At 40.9% G+C, this 21,805-nt stretch overlaps 1 protein-coding gene across 1 annotated transcript in view; it reads right to left on the reverse strand.

Annotated features, from left to right (window-relative positions):
* Positions 1-8,062: 8,062 nt before the first annotated feature.
* The window catches only part of PATJ (PATJ crumbs cell polarity complex component), a 286,475-nt gene continuing 272,732 nt past the window's right edge, over positions 8,063-21,805 (reverse strand). Inside the window, exons 45-47 of the mRNA XM_054979641.1 lie at positions 16,039-16,142; positions 12,612-12,735; positions 8,063-10,334 (exon numbers count right to left, since the gene is read on the reverse strand). Of these exons, the coding sequence (XP_054835616.1) occupies positions 10,188-10,334; positions 12,612-12,735; positions 16,039-16,142 (375 nt within the window). The 3' untranslated portion in view covers positions 8,063-10,187. The remainder of the gene's footprint in view (positions 10,335-12,611; positions 12,736-16,038; positions 16,143-21,805) is intronic.

Raw genomic sequence — 21,805 nt, forward strand, 5'->3', positions numbered from 1 at the left:
GGGGGGGTGCAGTGCATCCCTGGGCGGTGCAGCGAAGACCTGCACCCCACAGCGGTGTGCTCCCGTGCCCTGCAGTGGGCCCATTTCAGGCCGAATTGGGCCCCACGGAGGGGCCATTCAGCCCTTTGGCAAGCGCAGGAGCACTCCCAGGCCACCCTTTGACCTACATGATGATGGCATGTCCGGGAAGTGACATCATCACACCAGCCGGGAGCGTGCACATGTGCCAAAAGAATCACAGCAGAAAGAGGGGAGGTGAGCCAGCGTCCCAGTCTCCTGCTGGGAGAGTGAAGGGACCTGGCAACCCTATACTGGACTCTTTACTATTTTCTGTCTCATTGGATCAGTTGCCAATGTATATGGCTGTGATTTTGATGTAGTGTGCTATAGCCCACTGCCATATTCTTGCTGCTGCTGTGTTGAGGGCTAAAGACCTTGTGCCCCCTTGTTTATTCAGGTAGAACTGCATTGTGGTGTTTCAGTAGCCACTAGCTCAAGGTCGAAGCAGTTGGCTCCTCATAAGAACATCTCATCAAAGTTAGGAGGGGGGAACACCTGGAATATTCTTTTGAAGGCATGTTTGGATAGGTGGTTGCTGTCACCTGACCTGGGAGGTTAGGAATTATAATCGTAGTATTGCCCCAGAGAAGGGAGGTGACTGCGATTTTATAGGTAGATCCGAATCTATGCTGAAGAGATTTGCAGCTGTAGACCATGCTATACTGAGGCCTGCGTTTGGATGTAAGTCAGCACCATTTGGTTGCTATTGGAAACTCTGTTAAGTAGTAAAAGCTAGCTTTATTGTTTTACTTTTTGTGTGATTTTTAATATCTGTTGGCTGTAGTCTTATTATTTTGTTCGTTTAATAAATTATATAAAATATTTTTTTAAATCACTGGTCTGATTACTTATGTGCTCATACTGTGACGGAACTCCTGGATTAGCCTGTGTAGCTCCTTGACAGATTGCCTTGATGTTCCCTGGCAAAATTCACCCATTGTGTGAGGGTTGCCAACCACCAGGTGGAGTTTGGAGTTCTGGAATTACAACTGATCTCCAGATTAGAGAGATCAGTTCCTCTTGAGGAAATGTCAGCTTCAGAGGATGAATTCTATGGAATTACATCCCTGTGAACTCCTTCCCCTCCTCAAACTCTGCCCTCCTGTCAGAACCCCAGAATATCCAGGAATTTGCCAAGCTGGTGTTGGCAATCTATATTAGAACAGCTTTGCACAAGCACAGCAGCCACTTGTGCTGCAGAGCCAGGTCATTGCAGCTTCTGGCAGCTTTTCTCTCTAATGGGGACCAAAAGTTCCTTACATCATCATTCTCTCTTCCTCCATTTTATCCTCACAACAACTCTGTGAATTAGAGTAGGCAGAGACTGGCCCAAGATCATCAAATTTCGATGGCAGAGTGGGGATCTGAACCCAGGTCTCCCAGACCCTAGTCAGACAATCCAACTACTCCAATACTGCGCTGGCTCCTTTTCACCCTTCCAAGAACTAGACAGCCTCAGTCAGGGCCGGCGCGCCCATGGAGGCCAGGTAGGCGGTGGCCTCGGGCGCGCGGCCACTGGAGGGGCGCTGGAGGGGGTGTTGGGGGCGGAGGCACGCGCAGCAAAGCTGGCATGACTGGGCTGCAGCTACTGCTGCAGCCAGCCCGTTGCTGCCGCCGCCGCCGCCACTCACCTCAGCTTGGGCGCAGCCTCCGTGCGCCGCTCGAGCAGCGGCTCGCGGCTTCTGCGCCCAGCTGGGGCGCACGGCGGTGGTGGTGGCATGGAGCTGGCTGGATGGCTGCAGCAGCAGCTGCAGCCAGCCACGGCAGCTCTGCAGCGCGCTCCTCTGCCCCCACACGCCCCAGCCAGTCGCAGAAGCCGCGAGCCGCTGCTGGGGCATCGCGCCAAGCAGCCTCCGTGCGGCACCCGCCCCAGCAGCAGCTCGGGGCTTCTGCAGAGGGCCGGCGCACTGCCGCCGCCACACGCCCCAGCCGGGCGCAGCCTCTGCGCACCGCCCCAGCAGCGGCTCGCAGCTTGTGCACCCGGCTGGGGTGCGCGGTGGCGGCGGAAGGACGGGGCTGGCTGGCTGCAGCAGCAGCTGCAGCCAGCCACGCCAGCTCTGCTGCGCGCTCCTCCGCCCCAGCCGAGCGCAGAAGCCGTGAGCTGCTGCTGGGGCGGCGCACAGAGCAGCCTCCGCGCGCTGCTCCAGCAGCAGCTCGCAGCTTCTGCACTCGGCAGTCCTCCGTGCGCCGCCCAGCCCCGCTGCGGCACGTGATGACGTCTGCGATGACATCATCACGCAGGCCGTGGCGGGCGCGCACATGCACGCCGCCGCGGGCGCCAAAACCTCTGGCACCGGCCCTGGCCTCAGTTACTGGAGAAAAGGCATGCATCTCTTGGGGCAATAGGTCATTGAACTGATTGTTTTGTAGAGCATAGAGTTGCATGTTGGTTTTCCCCTCTTTGCATCAGCATTGTCAGCTGCATTCTTGCTGCACTGTCAGCTGCATCAGCAACCTTGGCTAGATTGCATACCTGCATTTTGCACCTGTGCAGTCAATGCCTTCTGTCTGAGAAGTGATCACAAGATTAGCAGGATTCATTGGCAGGCAGTGAAAATACACAGACCTAGCTAGTATCAACTCAAACTTCAGACTTAATATTTTATGTTTTACCATCTGCCTTTTAAATCAAAGGCATCTTGGCAGCTGATGAAGGGGTGTGTGTGTGGCTGCAGGAAAGCCATCTAATGAAATAAGAAAACATCCACATTTGCTTAAGTGCATTTCAAGCACCTTGCCAAACACTTGGCTCCACTACTCATGACTGGCCAGTTAGACATGAGCTGAACTGGTGTGTATTTATTTATTTATTAAAAACATTTATTAGCCACCTTTCTACTTGGCAGGAACTCAAGGCAGTTTATAATATAAATAAAATAAACATAAAATGAATAAAAACAGTTTAAAAAAGAATGAGACAGAATGCACAGTCAAATGCATTGCTATACCATAGCCGGATGCATTTCTGAACATTGGCAGGTCCAAAAATCTTTCAGACTCTTTTGCAGGCATGCAGATAAGAATTCCAGTACAAAGAGCAATGCTAGCATGCAAGGCCATAGTGTGCTGTGGGCTTACTCCCAAAGCACAGAACAGGCACAAAGAGGAAGCACCAATGTTGTTTGGGGGAATCCCTAGACTGTATCATGCTTGCAAGTCTTCAGCTTTCACACCGAAATGCTGAATGAAATAACCGCAATCACTAGAGCTGAACCTATACCACTTCTCACTCCAGTCTGATCCCCCATCAGAAACTTTAATTTTAAGCTGGAGTTGGAGATTCAGTTAAACACAACTAACTTCTACACACATATATTTGTTCTGTAGGCTGTTCAATGTCAACCTTATATTTTTTTACATCTGAAGTTAAAAGTTAAAATACAATTTGTTTTCAAATGACAGAGATGGAGGCTAAAAGCAGGAAAATGATGCCTCTCTGGAATCTGCTGCCTAACTTAGCTTCATTTCGTTTTATGTGTGGTGTAGTAGTTAGATTGTCAGTCTAGGATCTGGAAGACCCAAGTTTGAATCCCCACTCTGCTGTGGAAGCTCACTGGGTGACCTCTCAGCCGAACCCACCTCACGAGATTGTTGCAAGGATAAAATGGAGGAGAGGAAAACGAAGTAAGCCACTTCGGGTCCCCGTTCGGGAGAAAGGCAGAGTATAAATTAAATTAAATAAAAATGATAAGGCAATATACGATAACATTCCATCAATTAAAAAAGGAACCTCCTCCCATGGAGGATCACTACCCAAAGCCCCATCCTTCTCGATACACAGCAGAGGACCTCTTCACACAGTATTAATTTACTCTGCCTTTGATTTAAAAGCACTAACAGTGTTTATTCTTTTGGTTAACACAAAGTCAAATAATTGGATTTTTCTAGTGTATCAGCTATTCTAAACTAGTATCAGAAACAGGAAGCTGTGCTCTGTATAGCTCTGATGATTTCTATAATTCTGAATGTTACTGAACAGATTAACCTTATAGCAGCCCAAGTAATCTATCCCAAAGATCTTTTGGACACCAAAAACATTTCGGATAGCTAGAAGCGCCTTAAAGAGGAACACTAATTAGTGAAGAAGGTCACAGTGCTGATCTTAGATTTTCCAGGGTGGTGTGGAATAAAAAATTCCTAATCTGTACTGCACTAATATTTTGATCAATCTTGCTGCCGGGGAAAAAGAGAGAGAAGAGAGCAGGAATTGCCTTGCAGGCAGCAGGTGCTTTGCCCTTGACCTGTTGATAAAGCTCTTCAGAGGAGGTTGAGAGGGCAGAATTTTGACAACAAGAGTTACGCTGTGCTTTGCTGAAATTCCTTTGCTTTCTTATGTTTCCTTTATCTATCTGACAGGCAGTTTAGGAAATAACTAACTTCTGTCTGAGAGGAACACTGTTCTTATGGGAATTCTGCACATTGTGTATGCACATGAGTTCATTTTTATCTAACAGATCTGGCATGAGAAAGTAAAATGTATCTGAGCATTTTCTTTTCAAGGCAGCAGAGAATACAAAGCATTTGTCTTCATTTTACACAGATTCAGATATCGCAGAAAAGGCTAGGGATGTGAACAAATGACATGTTTCCTAGTAGCTAAAGCAAGGAGCAATAATAAAGTCTGTTTTAGAATGGAAATAAAACATACCTAATTTATTGGCTGAGGTTTACAAAAGTCAGAGAAAAATAACAGTATAACATATGAACGAACAGCACCACCATCAAGTGAATATTTTGCAGATGTCAATTGAACTGATTCTGGACCCCTTTTATGGAGGTAAGTGAACGACATAATCACATTACTCCCATAGGCAGTATATGCCACACTTCCCTGGTGGTACTAATCACCATTTGATTAACTACAAGGAATTTAGAGGCATTTCAGTTGGAATGAAATTCGACACAATGCTCTTATTATTCCAGCTTAATGCTTGAAAAGCATTTTGCAAATTGCATAGAAGATAGCATTATTTAAATAAATCAGTACCTGATTATATGAATAATATTTTGAGCATTGGAAATAATTTAGGAAAACACATATAACTAATGTGAAAGGTATAATACTTGCCAATGGAGCAAGTAATTTTCTTTCCATTTTTACAGATGCGACAGAATCCAAAAGGATTTTTTTAAAGTGTGCCATTATTCAGTCCAGTTTGGATCAAACCTAGTTTTCTTTGGAATCTAGGCCAATCCAAAATGGATCACTTTCAGCCTAAAGTAGCCTGAACCATTCCCAGAGAGATTTGTGGGAATCTTCCCTGCTGTCCCTGTTCCCAAATTTATCTAGTTGAAGTTGTGGAGGACTCCTGTGAACAGTCTTAGGATTCAAGCCCTGGCACTGCCATGAGCCTGAGGAGTCTAGGGACCTTGGCCATTTTCACACTGCTTACCTTCCCTCGCAATGACCCGGGACATCGCGCAAAAAATGCGGAAGATCACGTTTTCTCGCGCGAGATTTGCGTGATGTCATGCAAATCTCGCGCGAGAAAACACAATCTTGCGCGGTTTTTGCACAATGTTCCGGGTCGTTGCAAGGGAAGGTAAGCAGTGTGAAAACAGCCCTTGCCGATTAGTAATAGATCTAATTTAAAATCACATTAAATGTTAGATGTCTCACAGATGTCCTTAAATAATCCTACAATTGAACACGCTGTGTGTCTGAAACTAGAGAAGAATCTGAGTCATGATACAAAATCAAAATTTATATTTCTCTGTCACTGCTTAATAATAAAATCTGCAAGTGCGTCTTTCAACTTGAAAAATGTTTTTAAAAATCCAAGATGTCTGATTAAGATTGCTGATTATTAAGATTGCTAATGTCCCTTGCTGATTATTAAGATTATTAAGATTGCTAATGCCCCTTGGTAAAACAGACCAGAAAATTATGATTCCCTAAATTAATACTAAGCTGTTTCTTTGGAAATTCATATTAAGAATTGATACTCATTATGATCCTGTTCCTCACCAGATGAAGGAGGGTGGTCTTACCTGATATCGTATCATTGAAGGTGAACTCCATAACTCTGTGGGTGCTTGTCCCTATTGTGAAGAGCTTGCATCCAGATTTAAATGGGACTGGCAGGACAGAAGAACTTACTGGTGCACATACCCAGAGTGTAATTTAAACTGTGCCACTCCCGTGCAAGCCTGCTATACTTGCAATGTTAGTGTGCCAATGCAATGCTGCAGATGTTCTGTTTTCCTTTATTATAAATTTACTTCTCACTTCTTTATTACCATGTGTGTGTTATGTGCCGTCAAGTTGCCTCCGACCTTGCAATCCTATGAATGAAAGACCTCCAAAACATCCTTTCATTAACAGACTTGCTTAGATCCTGCAAACTGGAGGACATGGCTTCTTTTATTGAGTCAAGCTATTTTGTTTTAGGTTTTCCTCTTTTCCTACTGCCTTCCACTTTTCCTAGCATTATTGACTTTTCCAGAGAATCTTGTCTTCTCATGATGTGACCAAAGTACAATAGCCTCAGTGCTGCCATTTTAGTTTCTAGGGAGAACAATACCATGCTTTAGGAGATATTTAATACCCAGCCTACACTGCCTTGCTTGATCAGGTTACCCTGAAAATATTGGGTAGCTTTGGCACTTTTTATGCAGGTCCTTGAATATCCAGAATGGTAGCAATTCTGTCAAAGTTTTTGTAGATTTGAGCCCTCATTTGGGCCAGAGAAATGGTCTGGAAGTGCAAGACAACAAGAAAAAACTCTGCATTGCCTTCCTTATGTACAAAGGGATTTAGAAACTTGGGCATGTGGAACTAGTAATAAACAACCCATGCTCTAGAAACTATGCTGTACTATGCTTTAAAAACACACCTGATTCTTCAGGTAATGGCTTGCTGTAGAGCTTCCCTCACTTTAAATCAAGTTTTATAAATTGTTGATTCATTTAAAGCCGTTATATGCAAAGTGTCTTTAATACTGCTTGGCAAGATATCAGGCTCTGACTCCTGAGGGACGGAGCCTGGGACTTCCATGCTCTTTAGTGGCAGGCCACAGACAAATCCTCGACCACTGGGGGAGGAGGAGGGGTTCTGCCTCACTGTAGCCACTTGCTCCATTCCTCTATTCTGACTATGAAGTAGAGGCCTGCTTCATTCTCCTTGGCTACCTTGTGTCCTGATTTTTAAATGATTTTCTGCGACTGGGGAAGACAGTCTGGTCTCAGTTAAATCTCCATGAAAGAGGTTGTAGTTGTACTGGGTGTAAGTAACAGAGGCGGTCAAGTTCCCAGCCCAGGCCTTATGATCCTGCACCCCTCCCTCCTCTGATCCCTTGGAAGGCCTCTTTCTGGTCTGTGCCAGCCTAAGAGGAGTGGGGATGCTGTAGCCCTCATCCACAGGGTCACTTGCAGGTGTGGCTCGGCAGCAGAGCCCTGTCTTCTGTCATGCTGTGCCTAACCCACCTTTCTTCACCTGCTCCCAGATGGGCCTTCCCCCTGGAGCTCACTGCAGCTGCTCTGACCACCGGAAAGGCCCAGTGGAACTTCCACTGGTCCAAGTAAGTCTTGGGGGTGGAGCTCCTGACTTTGGACATAAGGCATACATGTGTGTCATCTATATTAAATATTCACCATCATTATTTCTGTTGGATGTACTAATAACCTAGATTTTTATTTTTGCTTTTCCCAGAGACCTCTGCATCAGTGTTTCATACTGTATGAATAGTCAAGAAACTCAGAGCTCACATTTCTCTTACATTTAACTGAGGAGTCCCAATTAGACAGGAAAATGCTGATTAACCCATAAAATGTGTTATGTCCAATTTCTACTAATTGTCATGCATGGGGGCCAACACTCTCTGGCATCATGATTTCAACATTCTTTCAGATTATTATTCTTTCTTTGCATTTTTTGTTCCAGAGCTTACAAATGTTGTGGGCAAATGTAACAGGTCTGTAGTTTTTTGGATCTATACTGTTTGTTCTAAAATAAAGTTAGATTTCTGTGTATAGATACATTAACTCTTCTTCAATCACCATATTTATGCAAGTGAATTTTATTTTGAATCTTTGGAAATCATAAAATATCTTATTTTACTGATATACATAAACATATAGTATATTTCATTGCTATTTTCCTTATCTCACAGAAATCAGCAGCATTATTAAACAAACCTGAAGCCCATGTACCCAGAAAAGCATTAAGCAGGCTGAAAGGACTGGCACATAATCCACTGTGAAGTTGCCCCATTCAAGTCCAACCATGCTTTAATACATTTTCATTCATTTCACTGGACTTGCACACTGGACTGTACCCTTGATCATTTTCATATAGAACTTACTTCCCCTACATTGTCACCAGTTTACTTGTAGGTTTCAATGCAGTTTTTGGCAGTACTATATGTGACAGGAAAAGTGTGCAAATTATGAGAAGCAACCACGTAATCTCATTTGAGTCACGAGAAGTGCAAAATAGGTCAGCACACAAGCTCTACATTCTTTATATCATAAACGTGAGAGGAAAGTTGCCTGTATCAAATTTAAAATTATTTTATAACAGTCTAAATTATTGTTTAGATCCTATATCACTGTTCCCTTCACACTTCCCTTCAGCCACTTGCTTTCCCCTGCAGCCAGCACTTTTGTGTGTGCAAAATCGATGTTCTTCGAGGATCCCCAACCACACACAAAAGTGCTAGCAGCAGAGGAAGCAAGTGCCATAGCAGAGGACAAGTCCTGCAGTTGCTAGAGAGAATCATAAGGAGAATAATGTCATAGGATCCAAGCCGGTACAATTAGAATAGATAATTTTGGTCACTATCCTTAAAACAATTTTATAACGAGCCACACCTTCGTGTTACATATGTATATACGTGCAATGTAACTTCAGCGTTCGACAAAGGGAACATCTCCTGTCTTGACGAAATCTTCATGGGACATTTATATCATTAACATCAGTAATGTCACTGAAGACTGGGTAAAAACCTTTTAAAACAGCTTTCTTTCAGGCACTATTCATGGAATACTTACAATGTATCCCAATAGCTTAATGCACTTTGTGATTAGCTAGATACAAACACAGGACATATAACAAATAAAGACAAGATTCTTGATGAGATAAGACAGCCACTTTTCCATTGATAACCGCTTCCTCAACTTTGACCAATTTCACATATATCATTTATTTCTGACAGATAAGATGTTACTGTATTCTATCTGTTTCATATGGTAAAACATCCAGCAGATACACGCTTTGGACATAAATTGTGTGTCTTTGCTGATTAATGAGACACTGTACTGCAAAACTATGAATTATTAGAGCCACCATGTTTTCTTTACTGTAGTATTCTGTTTCTGTATTATTATTGTAAATCGTAATGGCTAGCCTTATTCCAAATCAAGGTTCTTTCTGCAGCATCCACAGAGTTAAGCTTTAAATCCTACAAACCACCTTTATTACCTATCCAGCTCTCTTGAGACATGCTTTCATGAGGCTCATGTCAATCTATCAAAAGAATTTAAGACAGCCAGAGAAATTGTCACATGACCAATGCAAACTGAGGAGAGGCTGAAAAATTGACTTATCATAATTAACAGTAACATATACACATCTATCCCAAGAATATTAATCAGTGAGGTGGGCATTGTATCATTAGAATTTCATATACAATTAATTTCCCATAGGAGAATTTGTTATTTCATCATTTGGAATGGTAGTAATTTAATTACATTTTAATGTTTTCTGGCACAGTTGAAAAGACAATTAGCATAAGCATTCCATGAATGAGATGAAAAGTCACTCAGCATTTATTTCTGTCCATCTTATGGGATCCAACAATGAGTTACATCCCTTTTTGTGTATGTGAGAGTAGTTTAAGTTATTATACTTCCTATTGGTAGCTGGCAGTTACCAGTAAAGCAGAAACAACGTTGAGGAGTGGAAGAACATTCAAGGAAGCACTAGTAGACAAAATGATTTCACAATTACTTTCAGTGACCGGACAAAATGAACCTCTACAAATGATGCAAACCTCACAGGCAACAGGATTAATGTGCACTAATTTTAGCTGCAGTTGGGTTTTCATCTCACTCAAGGGGGTTTTATAGCAGCTCTAGCAGTGCTCAGAAATAATTGCATCCAGCCCAGACTGAATGTGCAGCAAAGCTTATGACAACACTGTTAGTTTTACAGTCCCTTTTTGGCGTTTCAGAATAGCTACAGCTTGCTCATGAGTCACGCCTTCCAGACACTCTCCATTAACAGCTAAAATCTGATCACCACGCTTCAATCTGCCATCATCTGCAGCTGCTCCCTGCAAATACCAGAAACAGTACATCAGAGGACAAGCAATTTTATAACTCTTAGTTAAAGACAGGCAGACAGACACAACTCTGAACAATGATGTTTCATTTCAGTTATTAATGCTTCCTGGAGTATTTGTGACAGGAGATGTTCGAAAGGCTTCACTGAAAAAAAGGGAGGAAAAAAGAGCTGCTCGACTGCCCACCTATATGGAACAATGATCACTTTCCAAGGCATGGCTAAATCATTTCACATCACCGGTTAAGGCCTATGTTTTCTAAAATAAAGGGCACCATTCAAGTCTAGGTAGAAGTGACCTTACAGATTTTTTTTAAAAAGATCTTAAAGCGCTGAAACATCACAGCCCAGTAAAACTAATGCCCTCAGATCAATGCTCAGATGCAAAGTGCTATAAAATAAACAAGCTTGTACCTTTATAGCCTACTTTAAACTGTTGCTTTTGGCAGAAAATAGCTATTATAATATTAACAATTGGTAGCATGTGTCTAAAAACCATAGTGAAGGGAACAGTCAGGTACGTAGTCAGGCAAATCTTAAAAAATAAAATGTCTGTTGTTTTGGCAAGTGGTATGAAGCAGTTTAGAATGATACCTAGTACACAAGCTATGCTTGAAAAGGGAAGCACTTGTTGCAAAGTTGAAAAGCGCAGCCTGGCCCATCTCTACAATGAATTTACTCCAGGATTGCTGCTTTTCTGCTTTGGACAACCAGGTGTGCTGAGTATTAAAACACATTTTTGTGTGTGTGATATGTTCTGGTATATACTGTTAGTAGTTTGTGAAAGTCTGCACCTAAATCTGACCAATCCCCTGATGTCAATCCCATATTTTTACAAAAACAAGACTAAAGTTAGAATCTTGCAAAAGATGTACAAACAAAAAGAAGTACTAACTTGTCTATTAGGGATGCAATGATCGTTTGGTTAAACGCCTTACAACAAGCACCTTTAACACAGCCAGTGTACTGATTTCTCATTACCAGTTTTCTTTCTTTAAAAGACTGTGAACATGTCTGTCCATTCACAAATATTCACAGAAAGTGAGTTCTTCTTGGCACCATTGCACTTGCCCAGTTACGTACATGCTTACCTATTTCATATTCTTTCCTCTTTCCTTTTCTGGTTGTGCCTAATCCATCAAAGATGGAAATATAACTACAGACTGTGCATAAAACTGACACAAGAGTCTAGTTTTTTTTAAAGATACCGTAAGACATGAGAACTTAAAACATGGTTCTTTTCCAATTTCCTTTACAAGGGCTTGATCAAATCAGCATGATTTTAGTTATGTTTTGAAGAAAATATCTTGTGGAAATCTAAACAGGTTGAGGCTGAACTGACTAAAACCTAGATGTAACGGAGGTGTCCCATGTTTGGGAGACTAGATTCCTTATAGAGAACTGACTTTTTGAGTCTAGATGGAATTTCATTAGCCTCTTGTGATCATGTGAAGAGTCTGGTGTAATCCTGAATCCTTTGTTTTTTGAGAGGTAGCCTGGTGGTTCTATCATTAACATATGATTTGAAAGCTCTTTCTCACCTTCTCTGTTTTACTGACCTAGACACACTGACCCATGCTTCTGTAACCTCCAGATTAGATTAGACCACTTGAAGGCAACTCAGAATTAGACCACTTGAAGGCAGCTCTGAAACTTCAGCTAGAGCAAAACATAGTTGCCTGCCTATTAGCATGAGTCAAACACTTGATCCATATTACTCCAACTTAGTAACAGTTGTACTGGTTGTCTGTTTATAACAGAGCTGATCTTGACTTTGAAAGCTCTTTATCACTTGAAACCCATATATCTGAAAGACTTGCTCCCTGTACAGATCCACCTGTCACCTTAATCTTGCCCACACTTTCTGCTGGGAATTTCCTCCTTTTGGGAAGTGTTTGACCTCCATAAAAGTACTAGCCTTTTTGGTGATGGCACACACTTTTTGAAGTGGCTTACCAGAGTAAATTCATGGAGCTCCTTTGGTAAGCCCATCCTATCCCAGTGGGCCTTTGGCAGTTCTTTTTGTTCAAGCCTCTATAATGATCTTACTTTCCTTATGTTCTTGATAAGCCGGTTTGTTTATTGACTGGGGGGCATGCAATTTTCTTTTCTTGGATTTGTGTCTTGAGCATCTTGTGGGCTGTTTGATATTATATTTACATTTTGTTATGTTTTGCTGTTATTGATGTTTTTATATTTACTTGTTTCTTCATTTAAATAAAAACATCAATAGTCATATGATTCATGCTTAGGTTCTTTTTAAAATTACCTTTGCAAAAATGGTCTTGACATAAATGGGGAGGTCTCCATGGGGGCTTCCGTAGCCTCCTACAATACTAAATCCCAATCCATCTGAGCCTTTCTCCAACACAATTATTTTAGGTTGAGGTGCTCTGAAAAACACAGCAAATGCCTCTTAGAACAGTGCTCTTTAATAACTGGGAAAGCAGCCTAATCGGTGATGTGGAGCTTTAATAAAGTTGCCTGCTTTCTTCTGGCATTGCTCCTCTGTCTTTATAAGGTTCTAATGGTGCAATCCTAAGCAGAGTTACTCCAGTATAAGCCTGTTTATTTCAATGGCCTTAAACTGGAGTAACTCTTCTTAGACTTATACTGTAAGAGCCTCAAATCAGTAGGTGAAACTTTTTCCATTACTGAATCTCCATGCCTGTAAAAGTTACATGTGTACATGTTTTGTGGTTTTTAATAGCTGGAGAGTTCTGCTATGAGGTTGTCAACAGTAAGGAGCACACAGATGAGGTTATTTATACAAACCACTTATTTTTAAAATAAATTATTTCCTAACAGGCAGCTCCAGTGTGGTACTCCTTGTGAGCTTCTGCTCAATTTGTACCAGGTGTGAACTAATCTGTAGTAGCTGTGTAGTGTTGAAGTGACTTAATATGAAGAAGACACAGTCTGGAAGTCAAGGTACAGCCTGAAACACCTTCATGGCCTTTCTGAAGCTATGGTCTTACCACTCCAAACAAAAGCAAATGAAACTTACTGTCAAGGAAACAAAGTCACTAGTCAATTTTATATATTGTCTTGTCAGTAGCATGAGGTTTCCTCTAAGTCAGATGTGAAAAAAGAGTGCCAGTGTTTGTTTAACAAGGAATGTGGTAGCACTGGAGTAACAGTGATCATATAGCCCAGTGCCTGATTCCCAGCATCAGTACATATGGAAGTTTAGCAAGCTACTGATCCTGACACATAGATATGTATCTAATTAATAGAAATGAACAATGGAGATCAGGTCTAGCTTTCTTCAAACAAACAGGAAAACATTTGATGAAAAACATTTGGTGTTGTGATCGGACTAGGATGGGATAGCCATGAAATTCATTGGGTGAATCAATCACAATCTGCCAGTCCAACAAAGGATCGTTGTAAGAATAATATGGAGGGGAGATCTGTATACACCAACCCAGGGGTCCTTGTAGATAGACTCAGTGAAGAGAGACATTCCTTTCCAATGATAAAATTGCCCTTCCACTAACATAGAATTTCAATAACTCTCTCTGACTCCCCCCCCCACTTTGCCCCCATCCTATTTGTTAGAGTTCCTTGACTCTGCAGGAGTAGTATTTTGGGGCAGGGTTGTCAACTCTGTCTTGGGATATTCCTGGAGCTCAGCAGTGATGTGATACCAATAGAATCCACCCTCTGAACCTTCTCTTTCCTTCAGGTGAACTAACCTGTAACATGGAAAACAGCTGTAATTCTGGGAGAACACCAGGCCCCACATGGAGGTTGGTAACCCTAATGGGGGGGGGACTCATAGGGTACAGCATATCATTCTGTGAGATTTATGTCACTCACTGTTTGTTGGATATCATACAGGGAATAATTTTAATTCTGGTGACTAAGTGTTATTAATGAGTGTCCAATATAATTTTCATGAATCAAAGGAGGAAAAGATTAAAATTTATCCTACAGAAACTTTATAGAGCATGTATCTTGAATTTTTTTAAGGAAAAATGCTAAAAGTCATGCCTCATTTAATTTCTCTAAAATATCATCTGGAATTACAGGTTCCACAGCTCATCTCAAGCAGTAAAACAGTCAGACAGGAGCAGACTCAATGTAATAATAGCAGCAGCAGCAGCAGCTATGCTTATATACCACTCTTCTAGACAGATTAGTGCCCCACTCAGAGCAGTGAACAAAGTCAGTGTTATTATCATCACAATACAGCTGACAACACATCAGAGAAGAAAACTATGGGGGAAGGGTTGTCAGAAATCAATCAAAAGGGCAAAATCAAAAAATATTCCAGCAGTCTGGAAGATTCGCACTTGCATATTTTTGTGATGTTAGTAGTTATAATAGCAGTCAAAAGCAAAAATATTTACATCAGCCACATTTTGACGGGTGCTGTAAATTGTGGCTAGAAGGGGGAATTTACATACCAGACCCATATTTATAAAACAACAGGACTGGGATATAACTCAAAAGTCACCTAGTCAGCTTTACCCAGAGGCAGGATGTTTCACATCCAGTTTCTAAAAGGCAGAATGATGTATATGTTACATCAGTATAAAGAAAAGCAAAACTGCAATGTATGCCATATATGAAACTGAGAATATTTGCTTATTTGTATAATTTATTCTGTTAAAAGGGGCAAACAGCTAGGCATGGCAGCAGTCCCATTCCATGACCTCTATAAATCCTATGGATTTTATTTTCCATCCTCCTTTCTCAGATTTTACAAAGCACTATCTATACTTCCTTCTCCCCACAAGATCTAGAAATCTGCTTTTAAAAAAGATTCTCTGTGTTGTAGAATTCTGACGTATATAGTATTTATGCAGAATTTCTGTATGTATAACCTTGAATAAGAAATTACTCAGGTCACTGTGTGTGGTACAAGTTAACTTCAAAAGACAGATGAATTAGGTTACAGATACCAGATAATGCTCCTAAGTAATCCAGCCAGATGCGAAGAACACCAGTGTATTTTTATCAAGTCTGACCAGGGAGAAAAATCTCTGCACTAAGTATGCTAATCAATCAAAATGTTTATTCTACTGAAGTGTGAAAACCTACATGCAGTACTGAACTATTCTATACCATCTCTTATTGCATACATCTCTAGTCTTACAAATGAAGGGGGGGGAGACACACGTATTTAGGCACCCTCCTTTCCAAAATACTTTCCTCAGCATACCATGACCAAATCATTACCACCATACCATATGCCACAAGCATACGCTACCATATGGTACCAAGTGTACAACCTGTCAAAACGTAAACCTTGACAGCAGTTTATGGGATTCAAAATTTCACAGTTGACAAAATGGGAGAAGTTCAAAATGTCTACATCTAGCCTTGACAAATATATTTGTTATTATTTAAGACGTTTGTATCTTATATTCTCAGCTGTTACTCTCAAGGTAGCTACCAGCCATCAAATACAGAAACAGTTAAAAGACAAATATCAACAAAGATCACACAACCAGCCAACAGACCAAGCCTTGAAAAGAGAGCAGCACAATACTAAAAAATCCATAATCTCTTGGTATAGAAAACAAAGGATAAAACATAATGCATGTTCAAACACCAAAGAGGAAGCAACAGAATTTCATTAAAAATAAAATATTTGTGTTGTTACTGAAAGCATTTTTCAGTTCTTTGGAGAAGTAATTTTGTGTCTTCTAGACTATCCAAGTCATTAAGTGAATGCACATACTTACTCTAGATCTTCAGAATGGTGTTCAGTAGGTGGTCTAAGATTGGTGCCAGCGGTCATGCTCTCTAGCTGGTTGGCTATGGCACTGATGTTGGTATCAGCTACAACCTACAGGTCAGTGCAAAAGGGGAAAAGTTAGCAAACAGGAAATTTTGAATACTTAGCAAGCCAGACTGCCTCATTTAGAAGCAGTCTTCTCAACAGATGAGCCCAGTGAATGATAGGAGGGCCAATAAAGCTTATATCTACTTTTTATATTTTTTAAAAGGTCTGTTTCATATTAGGAGGAGGAAGAGGGGAGAGTGGAGGGGAGGGAATGAGGAATGAAGAGGGAGAAAGGGGAGATGGAGAGACCAATCAGGGGGAAGTGACCAGCAAAGGCAGGGGGAGGGGGTGGAGATAGGCAGGATGGAAGATGGAGGAAAAATAAGCCAAGAGGAAATTCTGTATTGTGTAGGAAGCTGAATCAAAACTGCAACAAGGAAAACATCAGAGAAAAGGCACAGGCAGAAAATTCAAAGAGAACCCTTTAAAATGCCACTGTGAAATCTGAAGGGGAAGTTAAGTGACTGGAATTTGTAAGAAAATCAGAAGAGGTATGTGGCCAAAATCGGCAAAAATCACCCATGCAGAACATGCCTTAGTTTAAAGCAGATATAGCTCTAATTAGTACACAGATGGAAGACATATATAAGCTAAGACATATAGAGCTAATTCTTCATCTTTGTAAAGCAAGAGCAGAATGACAGACTAAATAAATACACCATTCTACCTTCACTTTTCTAGACTTGCATGGCAAGAAGAATTTATTAGCATCCTGCTAAACACACTTTGGAGGTACAAAGCTTTGCATATGCTGATTACTGAGCATGAGGAGAAGCCATCGAAGACAGTTCTTGCCATCAAAAAGAAAACATGGGCTTGTGTCATATGTAGCATGAGTGGGCAACACTGTTCAAACAGTAATTCTCCCGTTTCCTGCTGCAGTTGTCTATGCTCTTCACCAGTTACTCCCCCAAAGGGATAGTGAAGAGCATAGGGGGCAATGTGGGGAGCTGCAGTGAGGCAGAGAAATTGGCGAAAACTGTCATCTCTTCCACAAGCAGGAGTGGAAAGGGAGAGAGAGCTTAAATCTTTGGTTAGTGACGGAATATGTTTAATTAGTAGGAATTGCTGCAGATGCTTAAATCCAATTTTATGTTTTAATTTTAAACCCTTAAAAAAATAATTTTGTTGTCTCTTGATATTGGGGGGGGGGGGTCATTTTGACACTTTTTGTATTACGGTTTCCATAAGTTTACCAGAGATCTTATTCACATACATCTTTTGCAAGTTGCATTTTTTTCTTTCTCTTCACCTTTGTTTCTGACATGAAAGCTAATGATTTTTAGTTCTGCTTGCTTGCTTTCTCTTCCAAAATCAGTCAATGAAACCAAAGCTGCTGTATTAAAAATCTACATCTTCATCCCAAAATAAGAGCACTTGTATCATTTTATACTTCCATTGGAAAACATGCAGACAAGAGAACAAGTAGAAAGAATGAAAAAAAATTATCCTAAACCCACTGCAGATCTTCAAATAATCAAAGGGGTTCCGCTTGACTAATTCTTTGAAACTGTCTTATTTTAACATGTTTCCAGTATATCGTAGCTCCATCATCTGATCAGCCTCAGTTCCTAGACCACGGTTTCGAGATACAGATGAAACAAATATGCCTTCTCATTCAATCATGTTTAAAAGTAGCTCAGCAATTAAAGAAGAGACTACAATTCACTGTAGATAAATAACTTGTGCCAGGAATTGGTTCACTTGAGAGAAAGGATCAGAAACCCACATCTGTCTATCAATTTTGATCTTCCCTAACCGGTAATACAATGATTAATATGATAATACACTCTAATTAATATGAACAAATGTCAGAGTTCTCTAAATAAACTATATATATTTGATATGCTTATTCCAACTGTAATATTGTATATTGCCAAGAAGGCAGAAAATACTGAATGTAAACAGTACCTTAATTTTCCAGTATTGAACCATTGCTTATGGCTACTAGTTTTTTTAAAAATATCACTGGCCGCAAGACCTAGCTATATTTACCAATCTGCAGTTGGCAATAAGAGTGCATCTAAGTTCAACAAACTTGCAAAAAGATGCTCCTTATAACTACACCTGCAGATAACAGATTCAATTAAACAACAGCAACCAAACAGCCAGGAGGGATGTGTTCCCCTGGGATCTTAATCTCCTATTTGCAAACAACACTAAAATTTCTTTGCCATCCTTCCTAGGACATATCAACAATAAGCTTTCCACATCACTGGATACAATTACCTGACCTTTCCAAGTCAGCTACCAGGAGGTGGTTTAACTGATAATAGAAGTCTTTAATGACATGCCACACGTAACTATCACGTTGATAGAATGAGCACTTCTATTATTTGAATTCATAGCCATTGTTGGACAAATGAAGTGTACAGTCACTTAAAAAATAGAAAAAAGAAATAGTAATTTCCAGTTCAATGTACCCCATTTTCCTGCTATCATATTTGGTATTGCTACAGTTGTTTAATTATGAAAACTTCCCTCATGAAAATTTTCATTGAGAATATGTAACATTTGACTTCCGGTTTGGGATTCATGGAGGTTTGAAGCAGCTCCATTTGCGGAGCTGACCGGACTGCCATTTTAAGCGGCCGGCGGGGGAAATTTAGCCCGCGGCCGACTGCTCTCAGGCGGAGAGCAGGCAAAGAACGCTCAAGACCCTAGGGTGTGTTAGATCTCGGACGAGGGGGGGCTCTATGCAACGGGTCCCCTCCCGATCCTTGAGGTCCCACCCTGCGACAGGTCGGCTACGATCTCTGCGGCAGTTCTGGGGCCAATTCGGCTGGCATAAGACCTACATACCCAAGCTTCGATTGGGGAAAGAAGTGGAGAGGAGAAGACAAAATCGAAACAGCGATTACAACCCGAGAAAAGTGAATGAGAAGGTAAAGATCACTATCTTCTGATACGGGACAGATTGGTAAAAGCAGAGAGGAAGAAAAGTAGATTTTCAAACTGCAACAGGCTAATAATAAGGAGGGGAAGACTTGGCAAGAGTTGTATTTGAAAAGAGACTAAGTTTAAAGAAGTTATTAAAGAAATTGGACTATTGTTTTGAATACTTGCGGTTATGGAGCTGTGAGAAAAAGATACCATCGCGAGACCTACTGTGGGAAGTCGGGAGACAGGAAGTACGTAATAACAATAGAGTTGCTGGAGAGAAGCGGCCCTTGCCGGAGGGCAGGAAGAAGGGAATCGCCATCTTTGATAGGGGAAGGGTCGCGGCTTCAGCGGAAAAGGAAGTAAGCCATCTTGGATTACAAAATCATAGAGGAACCATAGAGAAAAGACGCCCGACATTTTGGACTCTTTAAAAATTAATTTTTGCAAGAAGACCGGGACATTTGAAATAAAAAGACATCTAAATTTTACGCCACGGAGTTAAGGAAGAGAGCGGACTCGTGGGAGCGAGCCAAAGCAAGCCCCACGATGTCGAAAAAAGAGTGGCAATCGGCAATAGAAAACCTGGACAAAAAACTTTTAGATGTGATTAAAGAACTTAAGGACACAAAATTGGAGCTGATAAAAGAGGTTAAAGAGGTCAAACAGACAGTAAAATCGGAGCTGTCAGAAGTCAAAAAAGGTATGGAAACAATACAAAGTGAACTACAAGGAACGCAGCAGAGAGTTAAAACAGTAGAAGACGCGATGGAGAACTTAGCAGACACGCAACAAACAGAGATGAGACTGATGAGGGGAAGAATGACGGTTGCAGAAACTAAACACATGGAGAAGCAGCTACGGTTTCGTGGTTTGCCAGAAGTGGAAGGAAAGTCAGCGCAAGAACAGATGACTGAGGTGTTAGCTGAATACCTGGGGAAGGAGGAGGAGGAAGTTGTGGCTATCCTAGATGTGGCATACCGTGTAAATTCGAGAATTGCAACCCAGAGGAAACTACCAAGAGACGTGATTGTGCAGTTTACGACACGAAATATGAAAGAGAAGATCGTGACAAAACAGTTTCAAGATCCATTGGAGATTGATGGCAAGACGATTATCATAATGAAGGAATTACCCAGGTCAGTGTTACTAGATCGGAAAAAATATAAAGTGCTAATTCAGATCTTGAAGGACATGAAAATCAGGTACAGATGGGAGTTACCAGAAGGTGTGTCCTTTGAGTTTGGAGGGGTCAAAAAGCGTATCAGATCTGAGCGAGAGATGGAGCGATTTATAAGGGACAATGAAAAGGACTTACCAACAAGATTATGAGTATGGAGTGTAAAGTTTTATCTTGGAATGTAAATGGACTAAACTCACCAAACAAGAGAAAAAGTATTTTCCACTGGCTATTAAAACAAAAATGTGATATTGTTTGTTTGCAAGAAACCCATATTCGAAAGCAGGATGTAAAATATTTAAAGATGGGGAAATTGGGCAATGAATTTGTAGCAGCCTCTAATAAGAAAAAAAGAGGAGTGGTGTTGTACATAAAAGAGGAGCTACAGCCAAAATATGTAATAAAAGATGTGGAAGCCAGATTTATAGCAGTGGAATGTACATGGAACTTAAAAAAAGTGTTGGTAGTCGGAATTTATGCACCTAATGGTGCAAAAGAGAGCTTCTTTGAGGATTTGAGGAAGCAATTAGATGATCTTTCAGACGACCAGATAATTCTTGCTGGAGACTTCAATGGAGTGACTAACTTGGAACTAGATAAAAAGACAACAACTGTACAAAAGAAAAGAGGACTGTTACCAAAGCTTTTCTTTGAGCTGATAAAACAGGAGACTTTAGAAGATGTATGGAGAAGAGAAAATCCTAAAAGTAGACAATTTACCTTTTACTCTACAAGGCATTGTACACTATCAAGAATTGATATGATCTGGGCCTCAAAAGACTTAGCGTTATGGACTAAGGAGGTAGAAATAATGCCGAGGGTAGGCTCAGATCATAATCCAATCATGTGGAAATTAGGGAGGAGGAGAAAAAGGAAAGCATGGAGAATAAATGAGGACTTGTTACAGGAAGGAGAGAACATGGAGATGTTGAGAAGAGAGACAAAGTTCTTCATACAATATAACATGAATAAAGAAGTACCAACTGACAAAGTTTGGGATGCCTATAAGGCGGTAATAAGGGGCATACTAATGGACTTAAATGGTAGAGTGAGAAAAAAGAAAGAGGAGAAGAGACAAGAGATTGAGGAGAAAATAAAAGCCAAAGAAATACAGTTAAAAAAGAGACCAGGGAAAAAGAAACTGTACCAGGAAATTAAAATACTTCAAGAACAGCTGACAGCAATGAATAATAAAGAATTGGAGTGGAACCTTAAAAGACTGAATCAGAAAGTGTTTGAAGGAGCAAATAAACCTGGGAAGTATTTGGCATGGCAACTAAAAAAGAGAAGGGAAAAGAAAATAATAAACAAAATATGTGAGGACAATAAAACGTATTTGGAACAGACTACCATTAGTAGAGCCTTTTACAAATTTTACGCTAAGTTATACAATAAGAAAGAGGTGAATAAAGAATCAATAGCGACATATTTGGAGAAAATGAAACTCCCAGTAATTTCGGAAGCTTGGAGGAATAGACTGAATAATGAAGTAACGGATGAGGAAATAAGTAAGGCAATACAATCTGCAAATCTAGGAAAGGTGCCAGGGCCAGACGGACTTACGGCTAAATTCTACAAGACAATGGCCAATGAACTGGCACCATTC

The sequence above is a fragment of the Eublepharis macularius genome, chromosome 5 (assembly GCF_028583425.1).
Source record: "Eublepharis macularius isolate TG4126 chromosome 5, MPM_Emac_v1.0, whole genome shotgun sequence".
NCBI lineage: Eukaryota > Metazoa > Chordata > Lepidosauria > Squamata > Eublepharidae > Eublepharis > Eublepharis macularius.